The following is an 18,164-nucleotide window of genomic DNA, read 5'->3' as shown; positions in this document are numbered from 1 at the left end:
TTTAAATCATGTTTAAATGCCTTGATATGTTTACAGGTTTTCTGCTGCATCCAAGTACTACAGAATACTTTGGTTTGAGTGGACTTGTGTGTGACTTCTAAAACAGCCTTGTGGACACGGTCAAAAAAAGAGATGGAGACACAGAAATAAAGGTATCACAGACAGACACACTAAAATCTAAACTACCTATTTATGTTAAATTTACTTGGATTAAAATAATCTGCCTCTCAAATCAGGCATTTCTGTAGTAGAAGCACTTCATTTTCAACATCTACATGCTGATGTAGTACAACTTTATAACTTTGGGATCACGGTGCAGATCTAAATGTAAACCTCAGGAACTGAACGGTCACGCCTGAAGTACAGGGGGACACCAGGAGGGAGGGGGGAAGTTGGAGGGGAGGCATGATCTGCAGGTGGAGGAGAGGGTGATGGGTGAAGCTCAGAAGTCTTTGGAGGTGGACCAGAGGTGTAGATTAATGTGGGAGAGAGAGGGACAACCACAAGAGGACATGTTAATGTAGGAGAGGACTTAAAGGTGGAGGGAGGTGGTAGGAGGATGGAAGAACACGATGAAGGAGAAAAAAGGGCTGTCGCAGACGCAGAATGGTTAGCTGGGCTAAGAACAGGAGAAGAGAGAGAAGGAGAAAGAGGAGACAAAGAGAAATCAAGTGCAGATGGGGAGAAATTAGGAGGAAAAAAAAACGAGGAGCAGCTGAAAGGACTTCGAGGAGAGGAGGGAGGGGAGTAAGGCAGGGTGAGTAAATGTGGGAGAACCGGAGCAACAGGGAGAAAGTAAACATGAGGTGTGGGAGGAGGAGTAGGGAAGTGAAAGATAGGGGAGGGAGGTGAGAAAGGGGCGAGTTGACTAGAAAAAGGAAGTGGAGAGGAGGAGATTGAAACCGAGGGAGCGCTAAGGGCGGATGGCTGAGGCATTTGAGGACACAGAGGAAGCATAAGACTTTTGGGACCTTTAGGAGCTTCAGCTATTATCAATACACAAACGACAAAATGGGAACCACAGGAAAACCGTTGGGAGGTGGATGAGAAGACACACAGCATGTAGAAGAGACAGTGAGTGTGTGAATAATGAAGGCTTGGTCAAAAAGAAAAAAGCTGCAGAGACGAAGGCATCAGAAACAGCGGGTTGCTTATCTGGGCAGATAAACAATGTGTCTCCTTCAGTCAGCAGTACAAGCGCCTTTTAACATGGCAGCAACACAATAGTCACAGGAGCTTCAATGGCTGCCAAACCATAAGCAAAGAGGATAATCAGTATCACACATTTCTGCATAAGCCTCAATTCCATCCTGGAGCTGCTGAGGTTAGCAAAAGCAATTAATAACGAGAATTAGCTGATTAGCGCTGCTCGGCACTAACATTAAAAACCGCTGCAGACGTTAGTCACTCAGAGGAGGAAGAGGAGGAGCAGGTGGGGAGTCTGCTACGGTGGAGGAAGGGAGGCTTGGAGGAAACCAGGAGATGGCAGGAACAGTACAGCTAACAGCAGTGAATGAAGCAGAATTAAAACATGGCACACTTTAAGAGAATGCAGTTTCAACACGTGTGAGTGCCATCAGGCTCTGATGTGTTGAAAAGGCTTCACTAGTTTAAAAAGTATTACAAAGAAATCCACTAGGGCAGGCAGACTTTCACAAAGCATCAGCCATGCATTGTGTTGATTCCATTGCATCCGTTTAAAGTTTGACTTGAAATCATCTTTTGTTCCTGTGTAAAAACATTGTTGTGGTGAGAGATTTTGCAGGCATTTTTATGAGTATTTCCGTATAAAGGTTACAGACATTTTCTAGTTTAGCTGTTATAACTTCCTGAATGTCCTCTATTTTGGAATAACAAAAGTTTATGTCCCAGTTTGAGCTCAGCCACAACCCAGGAGGACTGCTGCTGTCTTAAAAAGGCTCTAAACCTTAAACTGTATTTTTATTTTCCTAACAATCATTTCTATTGGCATCAGTTTTTTTTAGTATATGGTCATCGCTGCATGAATATTTAGAAATTTCTGCTGGACTTTTTAGAAATCCATGAAAGTCTTACCCTGCTCTGTGATATAATGAATGTAGGCAATATGTCATTTGTTGTTGCTAAGCACCCCATCCCATAGAGCTCTATTGTAATTTGAATTGAGTGCTGCTTAGCATTAGCCAATAGCATTAGACGTCTGCCTATGTACAGACATCAGTCAAAGAGCAAACGAGCATGTTTGCAGATGTACCTGGGATGATGCAGAGCTGGCAACCTTTCATATATATATATATGTGTGTGTGTGTGTGTGTGTGTGTGTGTGTGTGAATAAACAACAATGTGAGAATAATAATTGTAAAACAATGTGTTTAGCTCTGCTGGCCAGTTAAAGGTGCACGTTCACGAATAAGAGGCGTTGCTTCCAGTCAAAATTATAGAGGCAGGGAGGAACATCTTAAGGTGCAGCTCTGAATTTCTAATTTGACCCCTGGATGCACCGGTCGTGCAATATTGTAAACAATAACAGGATAATCTCTGACCAAGTGTGTAAGGCAAAACTAACAGCTTAGTACAGGTAAATTAACTTCTGCGTGACTCTTTTAGAGTACAAAGCTGTTTTAATACACGTTGGTCTTGTCCAGCTGTTACCACAACAGTCAGTCAAATCTATTTTCCTGAACTGAGGCTGTTCAGAAGGTTATGTACAACAATTTAAATTGTAATAATTAGTTTTAACTTTCACACAGAAATACACTTTAAGATGCCCCAAAAAATGATCTGAGATGACTTCAAGAAACCCCACTAAGCAGACTGGCAGTGAGACCCGCTGCAGACTTTGGGTTTTAAAACCTGCCTGTAAGACGATTCTTCAGATTTGGGGTGTAAGTGGCTAAAATCATTGGAAAGGAAGCAAATGCTGAGCAAACAATAGCTGCCTAATGAAAGCAATGGGTGTAAAAATGTCAAGCTGATAAAGTAAAAGAAGAGGTTAGATAACTGGAAAAAAGACGCATTTGAATAAAGAAATGTGCAAAGGTCCTCAGTGGGTTCAACATAACCAGATGTTACTGCAACATTACATTTTAGAGGAAAGAGAGAAATACAGAGGTAGAGGGGAAAACTCACCAAACTGCTTGAAGCAAACATGCCAGTGTTAGATATCGGGAGTTATAATTATGTTTTTATGTATTTTAATAGCACTTAAGATAAATATCTGGGAGGAAATGTATTAAATCAAAGTTAATCTTTTCACGTACACACAAAAGCATAACTATTAAAAACGATTCCAAACCAGTGTCCTGCCTCATCTGAGAAAGGAGATTCATAAAGCTTACTGTTACATTTATCAGATGGGACAGGCAACAATCTACATCTAAATCTACAGGAGCATAAAGTAATGTATGCCTAACCTCGAAGCACTCGGTCGGGTGTAAGCGTTTGTTTGCAGTAGGGTCTGACTGTCTAAGAGAGGAGGGGAAGGAGGGTGAAGGGATAGACTGAGAGATAAGTCAGCTAGGGTGGGCTACACTTTACCATCGGACTGATCCGGGAATACTGCGTTATCATCGGCAAAGCAGCGTGTGCCTGATATGTTACCGTAGTCAAATATGGGCCCTTCCAGCAAAGTCACAATATCCAAGCGATTGATCTTAGTCAGCACTGCAGTTAAAGCATCCGCTGGAGAGAAGATAGGGACACACAGAGGGAGAGAGAGAGAGAGAGAGAGAGAGAGAGAGAGAGAGAGAGAGAGAGGTTATTTAAGTCACGTTTTTACTGATTCATGATTTCTAATCACATGAGGGTCACTATCGAAATTTAAAGAGAAAGACTTTAGCTTAGCTTAGAATAGCACATTCCCTTAGCACAACCCTATGATTGTCTGAGATTGGGATCATATTTGGTTGCTGTCCACCAGAGATGTGAGAATGGTCACATAAGCAAAAATTCAAAGTATGTTTCCTGATATAAATGGAAGCTTCAAGGGCCATAGTTATGCATGCATGTAAATCAGGCCCACACACTGCTTACTTGTGGCATTTTTACCATCCCTGTGCACCCATTTCTTTAGGAGCATGAAGCTCTGTGCGGTCAGGGAATTAGGATTTTCCACTCTGATGAAGTTGATCTCCTCCACAGAGAAATCCAGCTCCCTGGCCAGCTCTGTAAAAACAGCAAACACCACAAATCAGATCCATTCCTTTAAAATAACAAAAAGTTAAGTTTAACACCAAATACCCAAGATGTACACAGAAAACTCGCATGTTAAAGGAGTGGGTTACTTGTTTAATCAATCTATTTGCAATGGTCTCTAGGTCTCTGCCTTTTATGCCAGTCTCAGGGGGAAAAATATACTGGTGCACCATTTCTAGGATCTAAAAGTTGCCCACATCACAGCTGAGCTTCAGACGGCAGGCTTTGGAATCTTATTTCCTAATGTTTGGACATCTCACTTTGAATTGGATAACAGAAATGTGACTCTACATCTGACTTGCAACACTGATGTTTTATCTTCACAAATAACACAAGCCTGGAGGAGTTTTGTCGTGTGGTGGAGTTGCTAATGCTAACAATTAGCTTCTACTAGCCAAGACGTTCTCTGCTCTTTCCTGGATGCTAAACCAACAAAAGCCTTCCCCGTAGTGAGTCAAGATGGGTGAGTCACGTAGATCTGTCAGGATTCTCTAATCCTAGAGTTTCACTGTCTATTTTCTATCAGAAGCTAATGCAGGAGATAGGTGTAGGAGACTGTTTCATGTTCAGACTGCATGAAAAACTCAGAGTGACTGATTATAATCAGATAAAACATTTAGAAAAGGGATTTTCAGTCAACCACACCTGTAAGAGTATTGTTTCACTTAAATGATATTACATATGGTCCATCATTGCATTAGAAGGTAATCAAGCGTTCACTCTGGAAAAACTCTGTGTAAGCAAACAAAGCAGCAGGAAGCTGTAAATGTAAAATTATGAGGAACATCTCGTTCACTGCAGCAGAGCACAGAAATGAAATATGAATCACTGTCCTCACTGCTACGCTGCACAAACTAAAACACATAAACATCTAAACTGTGTACACACACACACACACACACACACACACACACACACACACACACACACACACACACACACACACACACACACACACACACACACACACACACACGGTCACACCCAGGTGGAAACATGCAGGCAGGCGTGGGGCAGTGCTGCAGTGCAGCCTTCAACTGAGCTGCAGAGGCCACGCCCCTACCACGATGATGACAAATACACTCGCTGTGCCTCTTAAACATGCTCAGAAGCATAACTACACACTGCATAAGCTTGTATTACTAATTCATGTACATCTCTGTATGTTTAACATTTCAACTCTTCATGTCATATTTATCCTTGAATGTTCAGAAATGTGAACTAAATATGTTATGGTTGTTATAAAAGATATATTTGATATATATAAAGATATATTTGATATATAAAGATATATTTGATATATATAAAGATATATTTGACTATACACTGATTAGCCATAACATTATGACTTCTGAGGGATTAAAACATGTTGCTGTTCATCTTGTTTTAAGATTTCTATGTTGAAAAAACCTGACTGCAGGAGTTCACATGGACAATATTCAACACCCACCTACATGTGAACAGCATAAGATCACAGTCTTCAGTAGCATCTCTTCGGCAGGATAAGGAGTAGCTCACAAACAACAGATCTATGAAACTTAACTGCTGAGACCCCACCCCCACAAAGTCCAAGGACTTCCTTTTGTTACACTAGTACCAAACAGACACCACAGGATCTTCCACAATGATTTGCTACTTTGGTGGAAATAAAAGGCACACACCTCTGTATTAGTGGCCACAGCAGTACGACCCATTGATGTAATGCCACTGCAGTACGGCAAAACTTTTCTCATGCTAACTATCCACTAGATGGAAGCAAACACCGTTAAATGACTGTGTGTAATTATCACTTCAGTTCAGATGAACGATTCTCTGCTAAACTACGTCATCACACTGTTGTTTGGATGCATTTTACACACACTTTACTTACCAGTCCAGCTGAGGCCCAGGTGGTCGGCTACGATCGCCATGCGGACGTCCGTTCTCTCACAGGGACTCTGAGGGCCTGAGCGAGGAAGCAAGGGTGGGTGGGATACAAACCATTAATGTGACATAATGACAGCAGTCCTCAGGTGATTTAGGTGTGGTTCAGACATACCAATGGTTCCCAAAGGGATCAATATTCAACGAAAGGAACAGACTGGGATAGTGAACTACATTTGTTTGTGTTTTTGTAATTTAGACCTAAAAAGACTTGATCAATTAACACGGTTTGTCTAAGAAAATTGTGATGAAATATTGAAATGAAAGGTATTCACTGTCCCAGGTCTCACAGCTTTTCTGGCCAGACTCTCCTCGAACCTACCAAAGGCTATTTTGTCTAGAATTACTAGTTAGTTCATTTGACTGCTCAAAAGCCAAATGTTACCATAGCAGGCTGAGAAGAAAATCTCTCATTACATCTAAAAGAATAACTTAAAAACAGTATTTATTTAATTTTACATAAATCTGGGATCGTTAGACAAAAATAACAAGTACGCTTGTGTTGTTTTAAACGTTGAGTATTTTATAATTAGTTATTTCTAATGTAAGATACAATAATATATTTGGGGGGGGACTGATATGGTGATTAAGATTTACAACTTTAGCATAAATCAAATCAAACGAAATCAAAGCTTTATTTATAAAGTGCCTTCCGCAACCCTGTCAGGAAGCCCAAGGCGCTGAACTAAATATGCTAAATATGATAAAAAAGCACTACTTTCAAACATTTCATACCTTAAAGGCAGATGCGTAATCTATTGCTATCTATTATGCCCTAGTAGGTTTGATCTAAATTTTTATTACTTTAAAACATAAAAAGATGTGAAAAACAACCTTTTAACCCCTAAACTTTCACACAAAGACATTGTTTCAGAAATATTACAGTATGTATTTGGAGCTATGACAATTATAATTGTCAAAAATATAAAAAGCAATAACAATGGAAAAGAACAATGTTTTATTTTCTCATTCAAACATTGTCTGTGTTTCTCCCCAGTCAAGTTTATTGCATATAATATTAATACATTAAAATTTGCTCCACTAAGTACTTGACCTGCCAAATTAAGGGTTAAAAACCTACATATGTTGGTTGAATTCCCTGCATTCTTCAGTCTGTGTTGTTTAAAAGCAAAGTGCAAATGGAAATGAGTGAACAAATAAAATAATATTTTTCATGTACATCGGTACCTCTAAGTATCTACACTGAACAAAAATATAAACGCAACACGTTTGTTTTTGCTCCCATTTTTCATGAGATGGACTTAAAGATCTAAAATTCATTTCAGTTACACAATATTACCATTTCTCTCAAACATTGTTCACAAATCAGTCTAAATGTGTGATAGTGAGCACCTGTGCTTTGCTGAGATGATCCACCCCACCTCGCATGTGTGCCACATCAAGATGCTGATCTCACATCATGAGTAGTGCACAGGTGTACCTTAGACTGCCCACAATAAAAGGCCACCCTGGAATGTGCAGTTATTTTTGCTTTATTGGGGGTCTGGGGACTCAGAAACGGTCAGTATCTGGTGTGACCACCTTTGCCTCATGCAGTGCAACACATCTTCTTCGCATAGAGTTTATCAGATTGTCAATTGTGGCCTGTGGAATGTTGGTCCACTCCTCTTCAATGGCTGTGCAAAGTTGTTGGATATTAGTGAGAACTGGTACACGCTGTCATATACACCGGTCAAGCACATCCCAAACATGCTCAATGGGTGACATGTCCAGTGAGTATGCTGGCCATGCAAGAACTGGGACATTTTCAGCTTCCAAGAATTGTGTACAGATCCTTGCAACATGGGGCCGTGCATTATCTTGCTGAAACATAAGTTGATGTTCATGGATGTACGGCACAACAATGGGCCTCAGGATCTCATCACGGTATCTCTGTGCATTCAAAATGCCATGAATAAAATCAAGGGCGTGGGTACCTACTTTATGAGGGGTATGCGACCACATAATTTCCTTTTCCCTCTTCCATTTTCTGTTTTGTGCCCCAGAGAGCTTTTATTCAGTCTTTCCATCTCCAGCTAGCCTAGCAAGCTGATCAGATGACAATAGATATCATTCAAATGAAAACACTCGTGCCCCAGTGCATATTCGCGGGCGCACGCGCTGGACTCGTCAAGAGTGTTCACGTTCTGTGTGTGTGTGTGTGTGTCTGTGAGTGTGGGGCGGGGGCGTGGAGCAGGGCTGCGGAGGGGCACCCAATCGCTTGCTTCTGTTAATAATTATTTAATTTACAAATGCAAAAAAGCTATGAAACACAAAAATGCCCTTTCCCCCATCACTGCTTAGGCGCCCCCCTCCAGCTAGGTGCCCCTATGCGTTGCATACACTGCATACCCACTTTTTGCGCCACTGAATAAAATGCACCTGTGTTCTTGGTCCAAAACAGATGCCTGCCCATACCATAACCCCACCACCACCATGGGCCACTCGATCCACAACACTGACATCAGCAAAGCGCTCACCCACACGACGCCACACACGCTGTCTGCCATCTGCCCTGAACAATGTAAACCGAGATTCATCCGTGAAGAGAACACCTCTCCAACGTGCCAGACGCCATTGAATGTGAGCATTTGCCCACTCAAGTCTGTTACGGCGACGAGCTGGAGTCAGGTCAAGACCCCGATGAGGACGGCGAGCATGCAGTTGAGCTTACCTGAGATGGTTACTGACAGTTTGTGCAGAAATTGTTTGGTTATGCAAACCAATTGTTTCAGCAGCTGTCTGAGTGGCTGGTCTCAGACAATCTTGGAGGTGAACCTGCTGGATGTGGAGGTCCTGGGCTGGTGTGGTTACACGTCATCTGCGGTTGTGAGGCCGGTTGGATGTACTGCCATATTCTTTGAAACCCCTTTGGGTGACGGCTTATGGTGGAGAAATGAACATTCAATGCAAGATCAACAGATCTGGTTGACATTCCTGCTGTCAGCATGCCAATTGCACGCTCCCTCAATGCTTGTGGCATCTGTGGCATTTTGCTGTGAGACAAAACTGCACATTCCAGGGTGGCCTTTTATTGTGGGCAGTCTAAGGTACACCTGTGCACTACTCATGATGTCAGATCAGCATCTTGATGTGGCACACCTGTGAGGTGGGGTGGATTATCTCAGCAAAGCACAGGTGCTCACTATCACACATTTATACTGATTTGTGAACAATGTTTGAGAGAAATGGTATTATTGTGTAACTGGAATGAATTTTAGATCTTTAAGTCCATCTCATGAAAAATCAGAGCAGAAACAAAGGTGTTGCGTTTATGTTTTTGTTCAGTGTAACTTGATCACTGTAGCATTTACGTTTATGTTATGAGAGATATGTTAAGAGCTTGAGGATTTGTTAGGCCAGAAAATAATTCACACATTCACACTGAAATGTCAGATGTTCAGTCATTTTAGTGATGAAAGTTTTAAAGTAGAAAGGTTTAGCATCAGGTCACTAAGCACAGACAGTCTACCATCAGGCAACTCACTGATGAAAACAAATTTGAGCTTTAACTTGAAATCAGAAGTAGTCCAGCAGCTCTCAGGTTCCCACCAACGACTGACTACCTCAACACGATGTCCAACTGACATACGTGTTGCTTTCAAGTTGAGCCAAACTTTTGTTTTCCCAGTGATTTAAGAGAGCATCACCAAAGGAGATTTACAAACCAGACAAACTGAAAACAGAAACATGTTCACCCCCCACCCTATAAATAAACCTCTAACTCTAGATCATGTTCAGATGGAGGCGAGTGCTGTGTCTTTTGGTGAAATGCAACACTATTGGTCTACTGTGGCTGTGCAGTGAAACAGAGAGGTGTGCAGCTGTCCAGTAGAATGAAGCAATTCATACTCACACCTATTTCAGCCTCTTTCATGCTTTACAAACTGAAACTAGCTGCCGCCTTTTCAACATGTCTACACCTTCTACATCTTATTTTCTGTGCTATTTTAACAAGTGGTGTTAGGATTTTTTTCTCTCAAAAGAAAATCTTTAAAAAGCTCGAACAGTCGAAATAAAATCTGGTTATATCTCAATGTCTATGAAAGTGGATCCTTTGATGTCTTTATCTGCCTACATCAGACAGCACAAAACACAAATAACAAGACCGACAGGAAGAAGAAATGACAGCTACACTCACGTCACATTACAGAGCACCCACAACAGCTGCATGCATCTTCTAGAGAAAGATAAAGTGTTTAAAGGGTTTAGAAAGAGTTTACAAACTAGTCTCGTTCTCCATCACAGGAGTCGTGATTGGTTGATCAACCTGACTCCCTTCCTCCTTCTGCTCACGCTCCTTCCTTCCAAGTGTCCTCCTACTCTTCCTCTTGCTCGTCCTCATCCTCTCACTGCTGGCCTGCTCAACCTCAGCTTTCACATCGCTAGCGGATGGTGTTGATGTGGTGGTGGTGGTGCTGGTGGACGTAGAGGTGCAAGAAGGACGGAAACTCCTAGAAGCTCTAGATGGGTCTGACAGGGAAGTGTTGCTGGTTGTGATGAGGCTGCAGCTGTCCTTCACCTCAGTGGGCAGTGCTCTCCCCCTTAACTTTACTTTGGCCTCTCTGGGATAGGCTATGTGACTATTAGCAGGCCTTGTTTTAATGTTCCTTTGGACCAGCACTCTGTTATTTCTCCCTGTTTCACTTCTCCTAGGGATTTGTACTGGACTTGCTGACTTATTGGTCTTTTCATTATTTGCAGAGTTGTTTTTAACCTTTTGCTGCTGTGAACAAGAATGACGTTGCATGGCTTTTATCATTGGGATTTGAGATTTAGGAAATAAACCTTCAAAATGATCCAATCTTTTTCTGACTTTATGCGGAATCTCCCGTTTTTGGATGGGTAATTTATCAGCATTTTCTTGTGCCTTGTCTTTCACTGCTGGTTGCCTGTGACTGCATAGTTTGTAGCTAGGCACTCTCAAAGGTAACTTTGATTTGAACATATGGTCTTTGATTCCTTTGGCTTTTGCATTTACTATTGCTAAAACAGCCCTGTCCTCATTGGAGTTTTCTTCTACTTGGCTAAAGGAAGTTTCTTTCTTGCTGATCTCTTGCTGAGAAACTCCTAAAGATGATAATGGGTTGAATGTAATGCTACCAGTCTGAGATATGTTTGAAAGGGGGTCAGGGAAAGCTTTACTAGTGTTGCTGCTCAGTGTTTGCAAACTGCTACCATGTTGTGAAGTTGCAGAAAAATAAGTTGTGCTTTGATAATGTGTGTTTTGACTCTCCAAGGACTGTTTCTGTGTGTCTGAACAAAGGGTGTCATTTGGATTATAATGCATGACAAATGGTTGTTTACCAAAATAGTTTTCTGTTATGTTTGACGTCATAAAATTATAGTCATCTGCATAGTCTGAGGTTAAACGATAAAAACTATCTACAGTTGTTCCTGAGGCGTTGTCACTATAATCGTCACAAGTGCTAGGGGTTTGCTGTTTAGAAGTATCAGAGCTTTTATCAGAGGATAGCTTGAGTCCTGTCCTAAAAGTGGAGAATCTGGGCTCAGACATGGAAGCCGAGTCTCTGCATGTGCTGTAAGTAGGCACATTTGATATTTCTACTGTTGTAGTCTGAATGGACACTTGAGGGACTGATGTGGTATAATGAGCAATAAGTGGATCTTTGTGTTGTGAGGAGGCATCTACCTCTAAGTCCCTCACCCTATATCTGCCCGCTGAGTAGTAATGCTCACCAATCTGAAAAAACTGGAGCCTCTCCTCCACCATGTCCCTCTTGCTCATGTCAATCGCACCACTGCGTGTCATCTCAAACATCTTCCCTTCATGGAAGGGGAATGGGTTTGGTTCGCTCGTTGGTGTGCTATCATCTGTAGGAGTTTGAGCTGGGGTAGTTTCTGCTGTCGTGGCCTGAGACTGGTCCTCGACGGCTAGTCCATAAGGCTTTGGCTCCACATTGTTTCCCCGTGTCCCTCCCATATCGACGACTTCTCCTTCACCACTTTTACTGGGCCACGGATCAAAGTCCAGTCCTTTGGTGGCAACGGTCTTAAAAGGAGAGCTAAATTCGTCCTCTAATTTATAACTAAAGTAACTGTCTGAAATTCCCTCTTTATCAGAATGTTTTTGTTCCAGGCTTTTAGCTCCATCGTTACTAACAAAGTCAGCTTTCCCATCATTTGAGGAAGTATAATTTTTCAAAATCTCCTTCTGGCATTCCTCTGGGATTTTCTCCTCCTCAATGACTTCCAGTTTAGTCTGTGGAAACGCCCGGTCGGAGGACCTGAATGTGTCTGTTGCCCAAACATCTCTGCGGCTGTCTGGGAGACCAAATAGACGAAGAGAATCTGCTTGCTCACACAGGCCATCATCTTCATCTTGAAGTTCGTAACCATCCAGAGAGTCTATCTCTGTTGCATCTGTGTCATGAGAAAATTCAGCTGTTGTGGCTATTGAACAGTCAGTTATGGATTGGTCATTTCCATTTTGTTCACATTCATTGTCCTCTGCTTTACCGTTAGAACATTTAGAACCATTGCTGGAACCATTGGAACCATTAGTCCCACCAGGTTCCTTGTTTCCATTTCTGTCATGCCTTTTGGATTTAGATTTTCCTTTCTCCATAATCTTTTCCTCCTCCTCCTCAGAATTTTTTAAGGTCAATTTCTTACATGGAGTTGGTTGAAAAATTGACTCTTCATCCTCTTCTTCTGCATTAGACTGACTGTCATCTGTGCCAGGGGGAACTGGCGAAGGGGGTTGAATGCGTATAATTGGCTCGGTCCGCAGATGCTTGGCGTGTTCCTCCTGTAAGTTCACGTCCATCATTTCTGTCTCAGCTTCTGAAGAAGCACAGGAATCTTTTCTCTCTGTGTCTGAAATTTCTGAGGCTGAGTCTAGAGGAGGAGGGGGAGGAAACTCAATATATGCAATACCCTTATCTTTTGAAACTTCAAGCTGCTCCTGTCCTTTAGTGCCATTGTGTATGCCAGTTACTGCAGAATCTTTGTTTAAATTATCAGTCAACTCCTGCTGATTGTCATGAACTTTTGTTTCTCTATTAGCATTAACAAGATCTGCTTGGGCTTCGTGGACATTAGTTTTACTGTCGATAGTGGTCTCTTTAAACGAAAAAACTGTGTTAACATGTCCATCTTCTTCTGACTCCTCAGAGACCTCCATGATGGGACTTGGTTGTCCTGACAGGAATCCCATAAAGCCATCAGGAGTTTTGCACATGAGCTCATAACTGACCTCCTCAGAACTAGGAGTTTCTGGTGTAAGAGGGCTTTTGCCTGAGCTGTCTATGAAGGACACCTGCTCTAAAGTATCATCATCTGGGCTTATGGGGCTAAGTGCAGAGTTTGATTTCTGTTTGACTGAGTACAGTGCTCCTTTAGTTTCCCTCTCTGCCTGCCTGCCAACCTGCACATAAACAGGTAATGTTTTGATGCCCTTGAAGTTTTCTTTGGTTGTTACAGCAACTGCAGGGGTAATAACTTTCTCCAGTATTTCTCTGGGAACGTTATTAGAGTTTGAATCCTTGGGTGCATTGTCTAGAATTTCAAAGGTTAGATCTGTTTTTACTGGATGTGTCTCTGGACTTTTGGTTTTAGATGCTGTAGGTATCTGGGAGGGTTTTGTAATTGCTTGTTTCTTTGTAAGATCATTATCTAAATGTAGGGATGTTGCTCTTACAGGAATCTGAAATTCAGGCTTTTTTCTGATGTTCTTGTTGGGCAGTTCCTCAGCCTCCATTTTAGGGAGTTCAGCTTTTGTGTCTTTGGGAGACGAAACAACTTTTCTGGTTTGATGGGATTTCTTAGCATCACTATCATGAACAGCAGGTGTCTTATCTGTCTGACTTTTATAGCTTTCTTTAATTTCCTGTGTTACACATGAACTTTCTTTACCTTTAGCTGCCACTTTATCAGTCTTCATTTCCCCAACTTTTTCAGTGGCTTCAATGATGTTTTTGTTTGGAAGCTTATCTACATTAGAAGTTTTAGATGTTGGTACTGGATCGGGTTTAGTACCTTCTGTCGCTTTCTCACCATTCTTTTTCTGACTATCATCTCCTGATGTTTCTGAAACTTTTGCTGCTTTTCCTCCAGTGTAGAACTGATACACAGGAAGTTTGCTTTCCTGTAACTTTTTAATTGAGGGTTTTGGTTGCACTGGTGGAGGAATTTTGGTAGGACTAGACTGACTTTGACTAATGTTCTGAGCCACAGATTCAAACTTCATTCTCACTGCACTGACTTTGGACGTTGATTTAACGTGAGCAGGAGAAGAGGGTTCAGATGCACTAGTCTTTGGTTCATGTTTTAGTTTATCTTCACTGGCATTAGAAAGAACTTTCTGAGGACTGCTTGGTAAACTATAGCTTTTCTTTTCAGCTACTGTGGAAGTGCCAAAGATTTTTCCAACTGAAGGCTCTCTAAGCTTACTTTTACTGAACTTCTCGTCTTCTGTCTTAGGTTTCTGTTGTGTTTTCTCTGGGCTGCTGCAGACCGAGCTAGGCCAGGATCTAGGCTCCTTTTGCCCTCGTCTAACAGGCTTTTTCTCAGGTGACTGCAGCTCATCGTTAAGCTTCTCTGTTTTGTCACGGAAGAACTGTGATACCTCACTGAGTTTTTCTTCGGCTTCCTTGACACTCTGATCTACCCGGTCCTCATAAAGCAACTTATCCCTGCTCCGATCATGCTTGTCTTCAGTAAATCTCATCCAAACAGCATGTTTTGGACTGCCTGGTTCTGTGGAGTAATGGAGCACTGTCACTTTGTCAAACTGAGATGGTTCATCCTTGTGTGGTATTTTACCTGATTTGGGGGAACCATCTTTTGCTGACCTGGAAACAAACTCTCTTTTAGGGCTTCCCTGCTGCAGATTAGGGATCGCATCGCTAACAGTGTCCTCAGAAACTAGGTGACATTTTTTGTCGGTTACTGTCGCAAAATCCTCCGTATCTGAATAACCCTGCAATGACGGGTCAATTTTCTCAGAGAGAAGCATTTTTTCAGCAAACCTATATGACTCTCCTCGAACCTCTGACAACTCATCGTCACAGTATTCTATGGAGTGTTGGCTTAGCAGTTTTAGAGCTTTATATGAATCGTCAGCTATTAGTTGGGCAGAACTTGGTCGACTGTCCTCTTCTTGTGACACTGGGGTGTTGACGCGAGACGTTTCCAGGAAGGAAGGCAGGGATTCTTCGGCAGTAAGTTCCTCTTCTTCCTGTTGGGTCTCATCATAATCAGTGAGCTCCTTTATTGCACGGTCCCCCTTGTAGATGTAAAGCTCAGGGTGTTTCTTTGATTCTCTAATAATGACCTCGGTTGGTTCTGCTGTGCAGTGGCCCTTTTCAATATGAACCTCAATGATCCGCTCTACTTTAGGTTTGGACTTAATATCTCTGTCAAGAAATCTAGGAGTCAGCTCATCACCTTTCACTGAATCTTGGCTAGCCTTGTGTTCAAAAAGGCCAGCCAGGTCTTGAGATGGGTCCCGCCCTGTCTGAAAAGCTTTCATGATATCTCTAACAGACATGGCTTCTTCTATCATCTCCGTGCCATTTGTCAGCTGAGGCTTGTGATATAACATTCTAGTTGTTTTAGTAATATGAGTTTCCTCTTTAAGACACATGCTTTTGTTCATCAAAGCATTGTCTTCTGGTATTTTCATCTGTAAGTCTTTGGAAGAAGCTGTTTCGGGTTCGACAGCAGGTAGAGTAGCTGCAGCTTCTGCCATGAGTCCAGGCTCGCAAAGATCATCTGGATGCTCATAGCTCCTAATGTGGACAACCTCAGTTCTCGTCTCAGATACACATGGGGGGATTGGTGAGTCTGTAAATAAAGGTTTAGGTCCTGTGCTCTCTGCACTTTGAGGAGCAGACGGCGTCTTTTCACTTCTTGTCTCAAACCCGCTGTCTGATAAGGGACTCTTATCCTGCTCATGAGAGAGGTCCTCAGGAGACTCTAGTATTGTGTCTGAACCCTGATATGACTCAGCAAGCTTGCTTAGGTCCTTTTCTGAGGGAGACCTGAGCATGCCCGAGACTGGTGGAGGCATTTTCAGTTTATTTTCTTGTATGGACATAGATGGTTTGAGGACACGCTTTTGTTTTTCCTCCCCCTGCTTTCTCAACTCTTCCTCCTTCATACTTTTCAGTTCGGCCATTTTTGACAGAGAGCTAGCACCAATATCATTTGTTAGGAAATCTACAACCTTAGCTAACTCTAGCTTGTTTGACATAGTCTGGTGCTTAAAAATTGTCTCTTCTTCAAAAGTAGGGTAATAGTCTGGGATGGTACTTCTTTGTGCCTCTTCAATCTCATCTCTGGAGAATTCTTCCCATCCATCTTCTGAGACTCTCTCTTTTTGTGATTTGCCTGCAATGACCTTACCTTCAGTCATGATATCTTTTTGTAATATCTCACTGACTTTGACTAAATCTTCCTTCACCTTCTCAACTAAAGAGTATGGCTCCTCGTCTTCTAACTTGGACTCTTTAGGTGTGCCAGTATGTAATGTTTGTACCGTTTTGGCTGCTGTCTGTGTGTCTGTCTGAAGGATAGCGGTCATTCTGATGAGATCCTCTTTCATATCTGCAACATCTTTCAATATCTCCTGGTTTGAAGCTGCAGTTGGGTGGATAATTGGTGGCGTGATAAATGGAGGGGATTTTAATTGGGACTTCATTTTTGTTCCGGTAACACAGGAAGACATAGAGGGAGAAGATGAGGGGACAGCACAACAAGAATCAGGACGTGCCATTTTTAGAGACCCAGGCCCAGGTTTGATCGGGGTCTCTGGGATGACATTGACCAGTGAATAAACAGGAACAGTCATTGTATTAGTTGAGACTGTTGGGCTGGGGGAAGCAGCTACAGATCTCAAAGAACCGGAAGCAGAGCTTGCTGTGGCAGATCTACGGGAGGTGAGGGATCTAAGTGTGCCATAGCCTGACACAGAGTATGAATCTATAGCTTCATTTATGGCTGCACTGACACCAGACGTTGCTGCTTGTGTGGTGGCTTGAATCCGCTCTTGAAGGCTGCTTCTCTCTGAGAGAAGACGTGAAGAAGGGGAAGTTGGTGTTGAGGAGGGGGACGGATATATAACAGGTGAAACTGATCCGTTCATCATGGAAAAATCTGAGGAAGCAATGGTTGTCTGACCAGTTGACAAGAGAGAGGAGACAGATGTCCGCCCTCCTCGAGATGAGAGTGTTGATTCAACTGTGGTTTTTAACGAAGACAGGCTAGAGATACTTTTTACAGATGACAGGGTGGCTGCTGCTGCATCCATCACAACTGTAGACCCAAGGGCTGTTTTAAAAGGTAGATTAGAACTGTATATGTTGGACAGATGTTTGGGTGATGCTGCAGAAGTTATAGAGGCTGAAGATCTGTCAGATAAGGAGCCATTTGGTATTGAATGGATTGGACTGGTCCTTGATGTGTATGCTGCTGCAAAATTTTTGATTGAAGCTGGATCTGTAGCGGTTTTACTTCCAGATGTCTGAATACTGGCAGGCCCCTTATTGGGGTACTGACCTTGCTGGACAACTGTTTTAATGGGTGAAGGCACGGTCCTATAAGACCTGATGGGAGATGAGGACGGTATGTCACTGACTGATTTAACCGGTGATGATGAGGCAGGTGCTGAGGGTGAAGGTCCCAGGTTGGTCTTTATAATTGTGGAACCTGCAGGTGAAGGGGCTGAGAGGGTCCAGGCAGACTTCAATGGAGAACCAGCTGGTGAGCTGGTCAGTGAATCGGTAGAGATGAGGGAACCCCCCATTCCGATGGGCCTTGTTTGGCCAGGGACGGGAATAGGAGCAGTCGACCATGGTGGGTAAGGTCTGGCTGGAAAGACAGGTTTGTGAGGGTAACCAGCAGGCAGTGCTCTTGCGGTTGCACTTCGTTCAACTGCTGCTTCTTCAAATGAATTTACAGAGAAATTATGACAAGTGGATGGAAATAACCAAAATAATGCAAAACAGTGAAGATAACAGAAAAATATGTTGGGGGAGGAAAATAAATGGAAAAAGTGACAAAAAGAGAAGACCAGAGGAGGGAGAGTTGGTCAGTGATGCAGT

General features: G+C 42.5%; 1 protein-coding gene across 21 annotated transcripts in view; it reads right to left on the bottom strand.

The window, feature by feature from the left end:
• Positions 1–18,164, bottom strand: part of ank3b (ankyrin 3b) — a 150,162-nt gene that overhangs the window by 12,625 nt on the left and 119,373 nt on the right. For 16 of the 21 annotated variants that reach the window (XM_070545746.1, XM_070545752.1, XM_070545754.1 and 13 more), the window contains 4 exons: positions 10,324–18,003; positions 6,044–6,118; positions 4,012–4,143; positions 3,517–3,660 (listed from right to left, as the gene is read on the bottom strand). In XM_070545746.1, coding sequence (XP_070401847.1) covers positions 3,517–3,660; positions 4,012–4,143; positions 6,044–6,118; positions 10,324–18,003 — 8,031 coding nt within the window. The remainder of the gene's footprint in view (positions 1–3,516; positions 3,661–4,011; positions 4,144–6,043; positions 6,119–10,323; positions 18,004–18,164) is intronic. The other 5 variants (XM_015962725.3, XM_015962726.3, XM_015962727.3 and 2 more) reach the window with 2 other exon arrangements.

This window comes from Nothobranchius furzeri, chromosome 16 (assembly GCF_043380555.1).
Source record: "Nothobranchius furzeri strain GRZ-AD chromosome 16, NfurGRZ-RIMD1, whole genome shotgun sequence".
NCBI classification, from domain to species: domain Eukaryota; kingdom Metazoa; phylum Chordata; class Actinopteri; order Cyprinodontiformes; family Nothobranchiidae; genus Nothobranchius; species Nothobranchius furzeri.
Note: the sequence above shows the minus strand (reverse complement) of the source record. Positions and strands in the feature narration are given on the sequence as shown.